This window comes from Malaclemys terrapin, chromosome 18, assembly GCF_027887155.1.
Source record: "Malaclemys terrapin pileata isolate rMalTer1 chromosome 18, rMalTer1.hap1, whole genome shotgun sequence".
Lineage (NCBI taxonomy): Eukaryota > Metazoa > Chordata > Testudines > Emydidae > Malaclemys > Malaclemys terrapin.
Genome location: NC_071522.1, coordinates 12,280,814 through 12,294,540, shown reverse-complemented (window position 1 = coordinate 12,294,540; position 13,727 = coordinate 12,280,814). Strand labels below are relative to the sequence as shown.

General features: G+C 43.8%; 1 protein-coding gene across 1 annotated transcript; it reads right to left on the bottom strand.

Annotated features, from left to right (window-relative positions):
* Window positions 1–911: 911 nt before the first annotated feature.
* LOC128825913 (tricarboxylate transport protein, mitochondrial-like) lies at window positions 912–12,770 on the bottom strand. Its single transcript, XM_054008809.1, has 9 exons — window positions 12,596–12,770; window positions 9,787–9,894; window positions 9,545–9,644; window positions 7,844–7,982; window positions 7,057–7,141; window positions 6,708–6,812; window positions 6,344–6,459; window positions 5,497–5,570; window positions 912–4,848 (listed from the first exon to the last, which is right to left on the bottom strand). The coding sequence occupies exons 1-9, from the start codon at window positions 12,687–12,689 to the stop codon at window positions 4,734–4,736; spliced, it is 936 nt and encodes a 311-aa protein (XP_053864784.1). The 5' UTR covers window positions 12,690–12,770; the 3' UTR covers window positions 912–4,733.
* Between the last annotated feature and the right edge of the window lie 957 nt (window positions 12,771–13,727).

Below are 13,727 nucleotides of genomic sequence, written 5' to 3'. Positions count from 1 at the left end.
GATACATGTGCAGCACCAGGGGGATCTGAATGATTAAAGGAGATGTCACATTGCCAAGAACGCCAACAAACTTCAGTGCAGCCAGACCATCACTATTGTACCTGCCTCCCCTAGTGAATGCAACAGGCAACACTTAGAAGAACATGGTTTCACTTTCCATTCCCCCAGACTCTCTCAAACCATACCCCTATGCAACCCTGCTAGTGAGAGGTGAGAAACCCTTTACAAGACATTTGGGACTGCATTCATAAAAGTTGTGCACACACTTCCATTTGGAGTGCTTGAACATTGTAATCTGATCAGTATGGGTTGTGAATATGCATTTTCATACGATGAATTTCTATATATCAGTTAGTGTGCAGCCTACAAGGAACCCCATATCTAGATTTAAGGGCCCCAAGTGTGTCTCCACAGTAAAAAATGCAGGGATAGAACAAGTTAACAAATTAAAACAATCACCTTCAGTAGCTGAATAGGTGCTTCCTACCTCTGTTCCATCCAGTAGTTATGTGGAGTTTCTAAGGAGAACACTGCCAGTGATGCTGAATGAGAAGAGGATGTCCAAGCATAATTACTTTCCCATCCATATAATTCTACTGAATTTCTGAGATGGTTTCCTTCTGCACCATCCAGCTGTGGAGAATACAGAGGTATATAGAACAAATATCTTTTGCAGGAGGGATTGTGTTAGTTGGATATATTTACCCAAATAATATGAACTACAGCACTAATCAGATCACAGTGGCAAGTTCTGCGCTCATTTATTTGTGAAAGCAACAAGATTGCATTGGTTTAAACTTTAAAGCAAGAGCAAAATTTGGTCCATTATCTTCTCACCCAGTGATTAGCACTTTTGAAAGGTATCAAATTCTCATTTGTTTTCCCGGATGAAATCCACTTAAACAGAAATGTAAGAAGCTCCATATTTAGATGTTTTTATTTTTTTTTGAAAGAGAAAAGATTGAACTTGTAAACAATTATTTAACATTAAAAATAAATGTAGCAAACAAGTTAAAATGTTAAAGAAACACTAAAAAGGCACAAACATTAGAAAGTGTCTTTCCTTGAAGCATTGATCAATATAGCATTCCCTGGTTACGGTGCCCAGTAATGGATAAAATTAGAGACCTTCTTGTAATTCCACGTATTACCGACCAGACCAACCGGCAAGTCCATATACTACTGACCCAACCAATACTAGGTATCGTACAAATAAGCATAACTATGTACAGTATTTTTACTTGCCAATTTGTAAAGATGCTGCCTGTAGGTAAACACAATCATTCTGATTTTGCCACAACTGAAAATGACGTGTTTTTATTTCTGGTCCAGCAGATTCAGGATAACAAAATAGGTGGCTTATGAGCCAGTATGGCTAAATGAACAAAGCTAAATACACTAAGTCCCTAAACCCACATACAACTCAACACAGCTGTCAGTATTTCTAAAAGTCACCCCTCTCAACATTTAAACTTCATGATCAGACTTGATGCTTTCCTGTCACTTCCTCAGCTCTCTCCTGTTTAAGCGTAATGTCCTAGTATTTAAAGTTTTATTGCGATTTCTATTTGATAGGCCAGAGCCAACTCCCATAGCCACTGTTATAACTATTTAAGTCACTGTAGTTTGTCATGTTAGGCATTGCTTCCTCCTCAGCTGAGCTCTGAAACTAAGTGGCCACTAAAGCCATTTTTAGTAATGAATCATACTTAGTCTCTGTGGCAATGAGGAACTTGGAACATTTACAAAGGCTCTGAACTGGTTATCTATACCAGAGTTGAAGTGGCTGATACAGCTATAAATGGCAGACCACCTAAGGTTGAAGGTAGAGCTGTAGAATCAGAGAACAGTCGGCCAAGAGAACTCACCTGGTGTCCCTTTGATGGCGCAGTTAAGACAGATGAGTCACTGGGGATCAAGAAGTTTTGGCAACTATAGAGTGATTTTGGTGGACACAATTTTGGTCAATGTGAGAACTCCAATCAATAGCGCATGGGGACAGCCTTGCTGTTTATTGAGACAGTAAAGAGGGTTGTAATGACTTTGGCAATAAATTATTCTTTAAGTTATGAAGGTGGAAGCCCTGCCTATTCTGGAGGTATCAGTGACTATGTAAAGGAGCCATATTATGGCAGCTATGAAGTAATGCATATAGCTTTAGAGCTTGGTGTCTTAAAATTTCAATAATTCAGCAGACGTGTTAAATACAGTATTCCTTGATGGCCAGTTAAAAGCAACACCTGTTATAGGTCTTAACATGGCTCTCAATTCTAGAGGAGTTCCTAATATGCTCTGTATGTTTCCAACCTCGACAGCATGTGCTTTGTATTCACCAAAACCCAGCAGCAAATGATCTGCAAGTCTCAGATTATAGAAATACTTTAATATCGAATGTAAATGGACAATTCATAGAGAAACATGCACCACTCGGTTGGCCAATGCTTGGTGAGAGCAAGTGAGAGTGGACTGGCACAAGTTTCCTGTACAGTAAAGGAAGCTTCTACAACTAAGTTTCCAATTTTAATTGATGCAATATGGCAATCTCTTGTACTTGGTGACAAATCCAACCAAATGCTAGTGGTGGGAACCACAAGAGGAAGGGATGTTCAGATACTACAGGAGACAGGACAGTACCTTTGCTTGGACATGATCCTTTGCCTAAATTGCCGTGAGTTTAGCTCTAGTCAGACATTTTCTGGCTTGTCCAAGTCTAAATTCCACAGCAAGTCTATGCTATAGGATACAGTATGTTAGATGACATTATCTCTACACTGATTTGGTCCTTTCCCCAACTTTTTTTAATGCTTGTCTTTTTTAAACTGTATGCACCTCGGACCCAACTTATCTTCAGATTCACTGGTGTACCCCTTGAAGTAATTCTGAAATTACACTAGCATAAGAGAGGTATTTCCCCCACCCCCATTCCCCAGAGGAGCCATGCTCACAGATTAAAAACGTCTTCAAATGCCTTAATGATTAACGTACCACCAAAATAAAGAGGTCAACTGGGATCATTTTTGAAGAACAAGTGTTATAATGTCTGAAGTTTATTCTCTCTTTCAGGGACAAAAACCCCACCTGCCATGCTCAGTGTTCCAGTTTGGCAGGCTGATTACTAAAGCGTATCTTAAGAACCAACATATTTATCCATTCATAAATACAAAGACTACAAAATATGTTTTAGGGCATTATCTAACCCTTGAAGATGCAGCTCCCTGAGTTCCTATTCCAGACAGAACATCAGAGCAACTTTCAGTGATGTCCCTCAAGAAGCTGGAAGCAGGGGCTAGTGAAACCTGGGGCCAGATCTCCAGTAAGATTGCAATGGCAGAGTAAAGTTACCAGAATACAGACAGAGCATGAAACCCTGTAGAAGTTTTGGAAACTTTATTCTGCAATTTCAGAATAGGGCTAGACCTGCAGTCCTTACTCAAGTAAGCCTCACTGAATTCAACATGAGCTTTATTTAAGTAAATATAGCAGGACTGGGCCCTTAGAGAGTAAGGATGTAAAAGGTTAAATGGTTAACCGGTAAGCATTAGGCTTATCGTTAACTGGACCTTAACCGTTAACCCCAGGGGCCGGCTGTGCTGGGCCAAAGCAGTCCAAGCTGCGTCGGGCTAGCTGGCTGGCGCAATCCCAGCCCCACAGCCCCAGCCAAGCCCTCAGCCCCAGCGGGGCCCCTGCGCTGGAGCGGCGGCGGTTAACCAATTAAATGATATAATTTTAATAGTCTTAAAGGTTAACTTTTTTAACCGATATTTACATCCCTATTATAGGCCAGTGATCTGGTCCCAAGTATTCCTGGCCACTTCTAGTGCCTTGGATCAGAAAGCTGGTCTACCATTCTCACAGCAGGAGCCCAAAAGGCGGATTCCTCCTGGCCCAGAAATCCAACTCCAAAGTAAAAAATAAATAAATAAGAAATAAAGCTATTTACACAGTTGCTATTCAGCCTGACAGATGCTGTCAGCCAGCATGGGAAGCGTGCGCCCTTCTCCAATTTTTCAGCATATGTGATCTTTCAAGAACAGTGAGGCAGACTCTGCTCTCAATTATACCAGTGGAGGTAAACAGTAACTCTATTGAAGGCACTCAAGCCTTGTCTACACACACAAGTTGCACATATTTAAGAATCAGATTACCTAAATCTGTTTTGGAACCAGTGCACTTTTAATTAGACATAAAACTAGTTTTGTGGTTCACCCTGCGTCAGGGTAAATTTAGCTATACAAGCCTGGTTTAAATTAAAAGAGTGTCCATACATGGGTTAACGGTTTAACTAAAATACATTTAAAACCAAACCAAAGATTTCTAGTTGTTTGACACAGCATTGTGTTTAGATGGGGCCTCTTTGGAGTTTAATGGTCAACAAAATTAATCCAGAGATACACTCATGTAAACAGCAGAATCTAGCCAAGTGTTTTTACTTTAATTGGTTTTCTGCCTACCAAGATCACCAATTTCAGCTGTGTTAGGAGCCAGCATGTATGCAGTTAGTAATATTGCCCTACTAGCCTTTTCGCTACACCATACAACTTATAAACTTTGAAGTAGTGTAAGGCCTGGATTACAGTTTTGTCACTTTAAAGAATGAAGATGGAATAATAGCGTTTGCATTTCAAACACCTATGATAATAAACCACAGGCAATAAATTCAATTTAGATCTGCACTCATTGGACTTGGCTAGCCAGCTATCCAAACTGTCCTCGTCAGCCTTATACAAGCAGCATCAGGCAGTTTTCCAGACCTTGTTGAGAACGTTGACCACTTCTTCATAAATAACAAACACAATTGCTACATCCAAACAGACTCGGCCAAGACGGGGAACTGTTCCTTTGTAAAATCTGTAGGTAGAAGAATTATAAATAAGAAAATGCTTCACAGAAGGAAGAACATATTTTTAGTTTTTGGAATAAAAAGTCAGACGACTGGAACAACGAAGTTTTGTATACAGCTATAAATCTATTTCACAAAGTCAATTTCAACGGCAAGTTGAACTTTTACAGTTTTGCAAATAGTTTCTAATAAGTATTCCTAAAACAAGTTGCCTACAGTAACTGATTATATCAGATTCATAAACTGGCAATCAGTCCCATCTGCTGGCAAATAGGCAACAGTTCTTATAGAAGATCAACATCATAAACTGTTCCAGACGCGCGTATGGAAAGGAGTGAAAGTTATCAAATATGCTTCCACCTTCTTTTCCTCTGTGACCAGTGTGCATGTGACAGACATATAGTCATTTGGGGCAGGGGAAGGTAAGGAACAGTAGTTGTAAATGGCATATGCTAGTTCTAAACTGCACTAAAAAAGTGAACCCATGAAAAAAAAAAAGACACCAAAACAATAGTACTAAGATAAATGCCATTCTAGCAAAGAGGTGTAGGCTGGGCTAAAAAGCGTCACCCATCAAAATACGGAAAACAATAGTTTCACTGAAATATTGCAGCTATAATATCCCACATATATAGACAATAGTTGAATCTACTTACGCTAATAAGCCCTCCTTTTTGAGGATCTGATAGGCACAATCTACTGTATTTCTATATTTATGGGCTTCCAGGCCCTGAAATGCAAAATATAAATGAAGTGAGTTGAGTGATTAGAGATCTCAGCTTTTAGCAGATTCTAGTATGAACTGTAATTAAGAAATGGCTTTTTGGAAAGAGGTCACCTCCCCGCCCCTCAATCAGAATCCCAGAACTGTCACAGCACCATCTGCTAAAATGATATGAACAGTGGAAAAACATGGGAGGCCCAGAAAGAAAACTGCAGGATTTCCACAAAATTCTACCTGCCACTTTGGATTCATTTCTCTGTGAAAAAAAATCCCAGTAACAAATTTTGAAGCCTTTATGCCTAGTTTTCATTTTTAAAGACAAATCCAATGATATGCCATCATTAATACACCTTTCCTTTACAAATGGAAATTAAGCTTGTAAAACTTCAGCAGAAACCAAGCAAATCCAAGGATTTCTTCACAAAATGTGGTTCCCTTTAGGGTAGTTGTGCTGCGTGGTACCTGACACAGCCACTAGCAGAGCACTATGCTAGATCTCAAGTCAAATGCAAACTTTTTGGTTAAATGCGTCTTTTTGCTCGGTGTTTGTTCCATGCATAGCACAATGGGGTACTGGTCAACGACTAGGGCTCCTACATAGTACAGTAATAATAATCCTCAAGAGTCACAATCACCCAGATAGAGTGTAGGTGTAAGAGACCAGCACATGAGGTTCTTATTGCCTTCTTAAATGAAAGATCAGAGCTCTGCTAAGTGTCCTGATATCCACTATCCACGAGCCAGTTCATTTTAAGATTAGTTTCTATAGTGACTTTTACCTGCATCCTGGTTTTGATGACATCTAATGGAGTATTGCCAAAGACACTGGCTGCACCTGCAGTAGCACCAAATGCAGCTGTAATAAATGGATTCATCTTTTTGTGGGGATTATCACCTGATCAAGTACATATAGGAGATAAAGCAATTAGACCATATACCTCTTCAAATGCTAATGCTTTTAGAAATAATTTAGTTCTTAATTTAGAATATAGTCTCATATTCAATTAAGTGGTCAACAAAACAGTAGAAAGTACTGATCAAACTTTTATAACATTGCCATTTAAGCAAGTTTAAAAAAAATATTAAATAAGATTTTATCTACTTCTCATAATACAATTTAATTGCCAGCCTGACTCATTTTACCTAGATACCAATTTCGAAGGGAAGTCATCACAAAGAAACGGATAGCCTGGTTTGAACCTTGTTTGAGGACAGTAGCTGTCAGCCCCTGATATGTTCCACGTAAGCCTGTAATAGATTACATAATTTTCATTTTATATATAAATTTTAAAAGTGTGAGTGAAAATTAGACAGTCAGAATGAACCTACCAGTCTACTGAAAGACTGGATAATTCACTGGAACAAACCGTGTTCTCTCTCAACACATTTATCTTGTACGATTAGGCTCAAATAGAACAAAGGATGTTTATGGTTCCCCCATTAAGTTATGCAGAGATAAAAGCCCACAGTAGTTTTTGCTACATGATTATACCTTGTTCCCGAACAATCTCACGGACACCTTGGAAAAACCCTTTGTACTTTGGATTTGAAGAGGACTGATCATGAATGAACTTCACCTGTAACAATTTAAAACAAAACTTTAAGCACAACATTGTCTCATGACTATTATCCTCTAGTCCAGTGGTTCCCAAACTTGTTCCGCCGCTTGTGCAGGGAAAGCCCCTGGCGGGCCGGGCCGGTTTGTGTACCTGCCACGTCCGCAGGTTTGGCTGATCGCGGCTCCCACTGGCTGTGGTTCGCTGCTCCGGGCCAATGGGAGCTACTGGAAGCGGCGGCCGGTACGTCCCTCGGCCTGCGCCGCTTCCCGCGGTTCCCATTGGCCCGGAGCAGCGAACCACAGCCAGTGGGAGCCGCGATCAGCCAAACCTGCGGACGTGGCAGGTACACAAACCGGCCCGGCCCGCCAGGGGCTTTCCCTGCACAAGCTGCGGAACAAGTTTGGGAATCACTGCTCTAGTCCATCATTTAATATGAATAGGGGCTATTTTGTTAGGTTCTGCAATACTGCCAACTTCACGATTTATGGGAAAACTCCCTCTCCTGCCTTTTAAACAAAAATATTTCGTAACTACATAAGTTTGCATAGTAAAGTGATAATACTTTTATCTAGTTGCCCTAAGATGGATGAAAATAGCACAAGCTAAAAAGCCATTTTAAAAACACAATGAGGAAACAGTGATGGACTTGTTTAGCTGACAGGAAGAAGTTTCCAAGAAGTAGATGATGTTCTAGCCTATGAATATTAACATTCTGCCCACCTTTATAGTTTCCATTGGACAGACTACTATGACAGCTTCTGCAACACCAGCTCCAAGGCCACAAAGTAAACTCCTTTTGTTGTCTAGTTTCCCATTTGAATCCTTTGCAATATTGCTGAGGAACTCAAACATTCCAAACCTGCAGGGAACATAAGAGTTTGTTTTCTCAACCACAGATTTCCTCAAAAGCAGACAGGAAGCATCTTGAACGACAGTGTCAGAAGTATCCAGCCCACTGTTCTATCCTCTCTCTTCTGCAAAAAAAGTAATGGTCCTCAGCTATGGATGTTTAATTACTTTTAATGAGGACTGGTATCCAATATCCCAGCAATTCACCAAGACTAAAAAAAACAACAACTGTGGTTTGGAAAACTTCTCTCCTTCAGTCCTTTAACCAAAGTCCTTCTATTATGAAAATAAATATTTTCCAATCAGAAATGAAATTGCTAAATTAAATGTGCCATTCTCCTCCCCTATCCAATGTTAGTAAAGTGGAAATGAAGACAAGTTGTGGGTGAGAGGACGACTTTGCCACATGCCTGAGCGAAGGGCAATGAACAATTAAGCTGCCCAAGGAAAAGAACAGACCACAGTCCTGCTTACAGCCACAGTATGGTTCCATAATCCCACCATACTCTGGGAGGGGGAGGGAGCAAAAAGAGATGGAATCTGCACCAGCTCTATACCCAGCACAGATTACAGTCCCCTCTGTATTGGTACAACATTGGGGAGAGGGACCCAAGGCTATAGCCACTCCCCACTTCTGCCCTACCACTCCTTGCCTATGTACATGGGAGGCGAAGCACTGTCCAGGCCCACATTGCTACTTACAATAAAGGTAACCCACACGGGGACTGAAGGGGACACCTTACACCACCAAGTAGGGAGAGTGACAATCTTATCCTGTGTGCTTTGGTATGTTTCCCTTGATATTACTTCAGTAATAACTATGACAAACAAGTCAAAAGGAGACTGTGCTATCATAACAGCCTTATTCCAAATGGTAATGCTCAGTAAAGCACCAGCTAAGAAATGCAAAGAGAAGACAGAAATACACAATGAAACAATATCACGTCTAAGTAGTAAAAATGTCATCTTATTCTTACCAGCAGCAGCCAATAAGATAATGAAGTTGACATTTTGCAGCCATCACTATCTGACCCTGGAATGTTTGATCCAGTGCATACCACAAATAGCCTTGTGATGTTAAATCCATAGTATTTACTACTTTATTTAAAACACTATGATCCCAAACTGGGTCTTTATTAAGAGTGAAAAAGTATAAAATGGACCATTCACACTATTTTCCCCTTTCAAACTGTGTAACAGTCAAACTGAAGTTATGTCTTTTTTCCAGATGTTCACCTGGCCTAAGAATCTGCATAAAGTTTCAATACAGAACATTATTTTTCCAAGACCTATATTAGAAGGCCAATAAAATACAGATGGAGCTCAAGAGAGAGAACTGTACTGAGCACACCGCAGTCCTTTAGAAATTGTGGGGGGGGGGGGGGGGGAGGAGGGAGAGAGGGAAAAATGGTTGCAAATGATATAGTTACAAATAAGAAAAAAGCAGAAAGCAAAAACCAGTCTCATTTAGCACTTTGAGATCTATGGATGAAAAAGCACACTATAAAATGGATAAAAACCTATCGGACATTTTTATTATATTTACGAATAATAATTTAGCGATCACCTTACCTGACAGCAGATTTTGGAATAGAGCCATACAACAAAGAACTTAGGCCCCTGTACAGACCCTTCACACCATGTTCCTGAATGGTTAGCCTCACACAGTGACCTGCAAGACAATTTCCAAGTCTTGATAACCAACTTTTACTTTACAAATGAATCTCAGAGATTTGCCTGCTAGGCTAATAGTCTACTAGAAACTTTGTTTGATATTTTAAAATGCACACAAATAGGAGTTGTTATCCTCTTACCAATGCTTCTATACCGAGGGGGATTTGCTCTTTCATCCAATTGTAATTGTGTTTTTACGTATTCTGTGGGAAAGGTGATACAGATTTCAATACCTCCAGCAATGCCACCTGCACAGAAGAGAGAGGTAGAAATGTTATGCTGTTATTTTATAGAAACAAAAAGTAAGCATCACACAAATTGCGCCATACTGCACTGTGCCAATCCACATTGCAAATGATCCCATTAACAGTTTTGGCAACAATGCAATAAGTACAGCAACACAGTAGAAACATTTCAAAACCAGAAAACACCCAGAAAAAAACACTGGCTCAGCCAGTAATTATTACAAACCAAGCAGCCAAGACAAAAGAGGAGAGGATCAAAGAATTCCATTGAGACAATGAGAAATAATTCCTAAATTACACATGCAATACACCACCAATCTGAAAACAAAAAGCATGGTTACTTATAGTGAAGTTTAAGTGCAGTTAGAGAGGAGAGATTCCATTAAAACATCAAAAAGGCAAAAATATTAACTATGGAAATCACAAGGATGGTGGTATAACTTTAGCTTAACACCATCTCACACATACACATAGATCATTAAACAAACCAATAAACATGACATAAAAACCAGACACCAATACAAATCCAATGGCCACACTTCTTGATTTTAGTGGGAGTTGGATCAGGTGATTTTCACTTTAGACTTCAGCTGGAGTTGTGGGTACTCAGCATTTGTGAAAATCCAGCCCAATATTTTAGATACCCATTTTTGGAAATCTTGTCCCCCCCTTTGACTTTTCCTAATATCCAACTGAAAGTTTTATTATTCTTTGGACCATATCTATAAAAACTTTAAGAGGTCCCCTTTCTCTCTTCACCCACAGAATTCTTCTTAGAGTAATATATTACTCAGCAACAATTAACCAAGCAATATTTCATCTCAGGCTTCTGCTAAATTCAAAATAACCTTTTAGAAGCCCTCACTGGAATGTGAAATCACTTTTCAGGATCTCCATACAGCCTCATCCTTCTCCCACTGAAGTTAAAGGCAGGATTCCAGTTGACTTTAATGTTAGAAGTATCAGGCCCCTCCCTAGTCATTATATTGCACACATGCTATTCATGCTTTTCAAGAGATCAGTCCTGATTTTTAAGCTAACTTACCATTTTTACCCCCGTTCCATTCATCCAGAAACCCCTCCAAGCCATTATATTTCAATGCAGTTCAAGGGTGTGTGTTTCCAGCTTTCAAATGATGGATATGACTGCAAATCAATTTTTTTACAACTTGATTCTCCACTGCCTTGTACCAATGTAATCATTTATCCCAGTACAAAACGGTTGTAAAAACTCTACTAAAGCAAAACAGTAGAGTTTTACATGCACTTTGAATATGAATTAGTGATTCAACAAGGTGCAAAGCAGGGGAGAATACAGCCCTTACGTGGGTCCCTAAATGGGAGTTTTTGGAAGTCTGGCCTTCAGTGCCAGGGACTGACAATTTCTTGCAGAAGGGAGGATAAAGGAAACCCATATGGCTCCACTCACCCTAAAAATCTCTCTGCATAACACAGCCCCCTCCTTGTGACCATTCCCTACCCCTTGGGGGAAGCTCACTCTATGCCATTAAAGGAAATGAACACAAAAAGAAGTGGGACTCAGTAGCCAGATCAGCACCACTGTCTTTGGGACGAAGCTAGAGCAGCAAGGAAGCAGGAGCAACATCAGTGCCCCCTTCCATGGCGCTCCTAGTACACAGTAAACTACAGCTATCATGATCCTGCCAGCACCCCCTCTCACCTCCAACCAAACCACCCCCACCCCACCCCCAACAGGCCTCCCTTGCTCAGCCCCACTGAGACCAGCCCCTCTCCTCCAGCCCCACTGAGACCAACTCCCCCACCTCCAACAGGCCCTCCCTTGCCCAGCCCCACTGAGACTAGCCCGCCCTCCAACAGGCCCTCCCTTGCCCAGCCCCACTGAAACCAGCCCCACTGAGACCAACCCCCCCACCTCCAACAGGCCCTCCCTTGCCCAGCCCCACTGAAACCAGCCCCACTGAGACCCCCCCCCCCACCTCCAATAGGCCCTCCCTTGCCACGCCCCACTGAGACTAGCCCGCCCTCCAACAGGCCCTCCCTTGCCCAGCCCCACTGAGACCAACCCCCCCCCGCCAGCCCCACTGAGACCAACCCCCCCCACCTCCAATAGGCCCTTCCTTGCCACGCCCCACTGAGACCAGCCCGCCCTCCAACAGGCCCTCCCTTGCCCAGCCCCACTGAAACCAGCCCCTCTTACCCCCACTGAGACCAACCTCACACCCTCACCCAGCCCCACTGAGACCAATCCCCCCACCCCCAACAGGCCCTCCCTTGCCCACCCCCAATGAGACCAGCCCCCTCCACTAGCCCCACTCCCCCATCCCCACTGAGACCGCGCCCCCCACACCAACAGCCCCACTGAAGCCGACCTCTACCGCCCCCAGCAGGCCCCCCTCGCCCAGCCCCGCTGAGACCGACCCCCGCCCCCCGCAGCACCCCACACTCGAGCCAACGCCCCCTCACACCAGCACGCGCTGCCACGCCCCCCCGCATCACCGCAACCGGCCCCCCGCCCCGCCCCCCAGCTGGGACTCGGGAAAGCCGCGGCCGGGGCGGGCTACACACGGTGACACCCCTGTGGCAGCGGAGGCGCGGTGCGGGCGGGCACTTAGGGAGTCTGAATTCCCCCGGCCTGGCGGCCCCATCCTTGCGCCTAGGGCGGGGCGGGCAGCGGCTCCTCCTCCTCCCTCCCTGCGCGGGGACGGCCGGGGAGGCTCCTTACCGGCCAGGATCGCCTTGCCCGGGTGGGTGAGCTTGGTTCCGGCGGTGGCTGCGGCGGCAGCCCCGGCCCGAGGAACCGCTGGCTGAGCGCACATGGAGGCGGCTCTGTCTGCGCCCTCCCGCACCGCAATTCAATCGCGGCCGCGCCGCTGTTCTGCCCGCCAATGTGCGAACGATCTCGGCTGCCCCCATCGGCCGCCCGGCTTTGCATATTCATGAGACCTTATGAATATCGATGAGTGGTGCAGCGGGGCGGGCTCAGCCTGGGGGCAGCTGATTGGCTGCGGGGATAGTGCGGCTCGGGGATTGGCTGGCTGTGGGTGAGGCGAGGGGGGCGGGGCGGGGAGATGCTGCAGGGTCTGTGCATTGAGGGGGATGCAGCAACCAAGGCTCAGTGCATTGAGGGGGATAGGGTCGGGGATGGGGGCCTCAGCAAGCAAAATTCTTCAGCAGGAAAGCAGAGGAGAAGATCAAAGAAGTTGCTGGAGCCTGTGTGCTTGTGGCATAAAGAATTTTGTAATCAAGTTTGAATAAAGACTGGATCAAATGTCAAAATAAAATAATAATAATAATGCCTCCTAGGACAAGGGGTAATGGGCTTAATATGCAGCAAGGGAAATGTAGGTTATATGGAGGGGAAATCTAACCGTAAGGATAGTTAAATACCGAAATAGGCTTCCAAGGGAGGTTGGGGAATCCCCCAGCCTTGGAGGTTTTAAGAGCAGGTTAGACCAACACTTGTCAGGCATGGCCAGGTTGCCTCAGCATGAGGGGATGGACTAGATGACCTCTTGAGTAGAGCCCTGTGCGGATGCAAAATGCGTATCTGTGGATGCTGATATCTATATAAAGCGGAGATCTGTGGAGCTGCAGGGCTCTACCAGGAACCGCAGCAGTGAAACCAGCAGCATGTCCAGCTTGGGCAGCAACTCCAGCATGGCTGTACCGCCCCCCAGTCCTGCCCACTGGAGTGGGCACCAGGCTCACGAGCAACTGTCCCATGTCACGCTAGCATTTGTGAGTGGCTCCCAGACAGGCGTCCCTTCCACACAGCAGTGTGTGCAGGACCGGCTCTAGGCACCAGCAAAGCAAGCACGTGCTTGGGGCGGCACATTTCCAGGGGCGGCATTCCG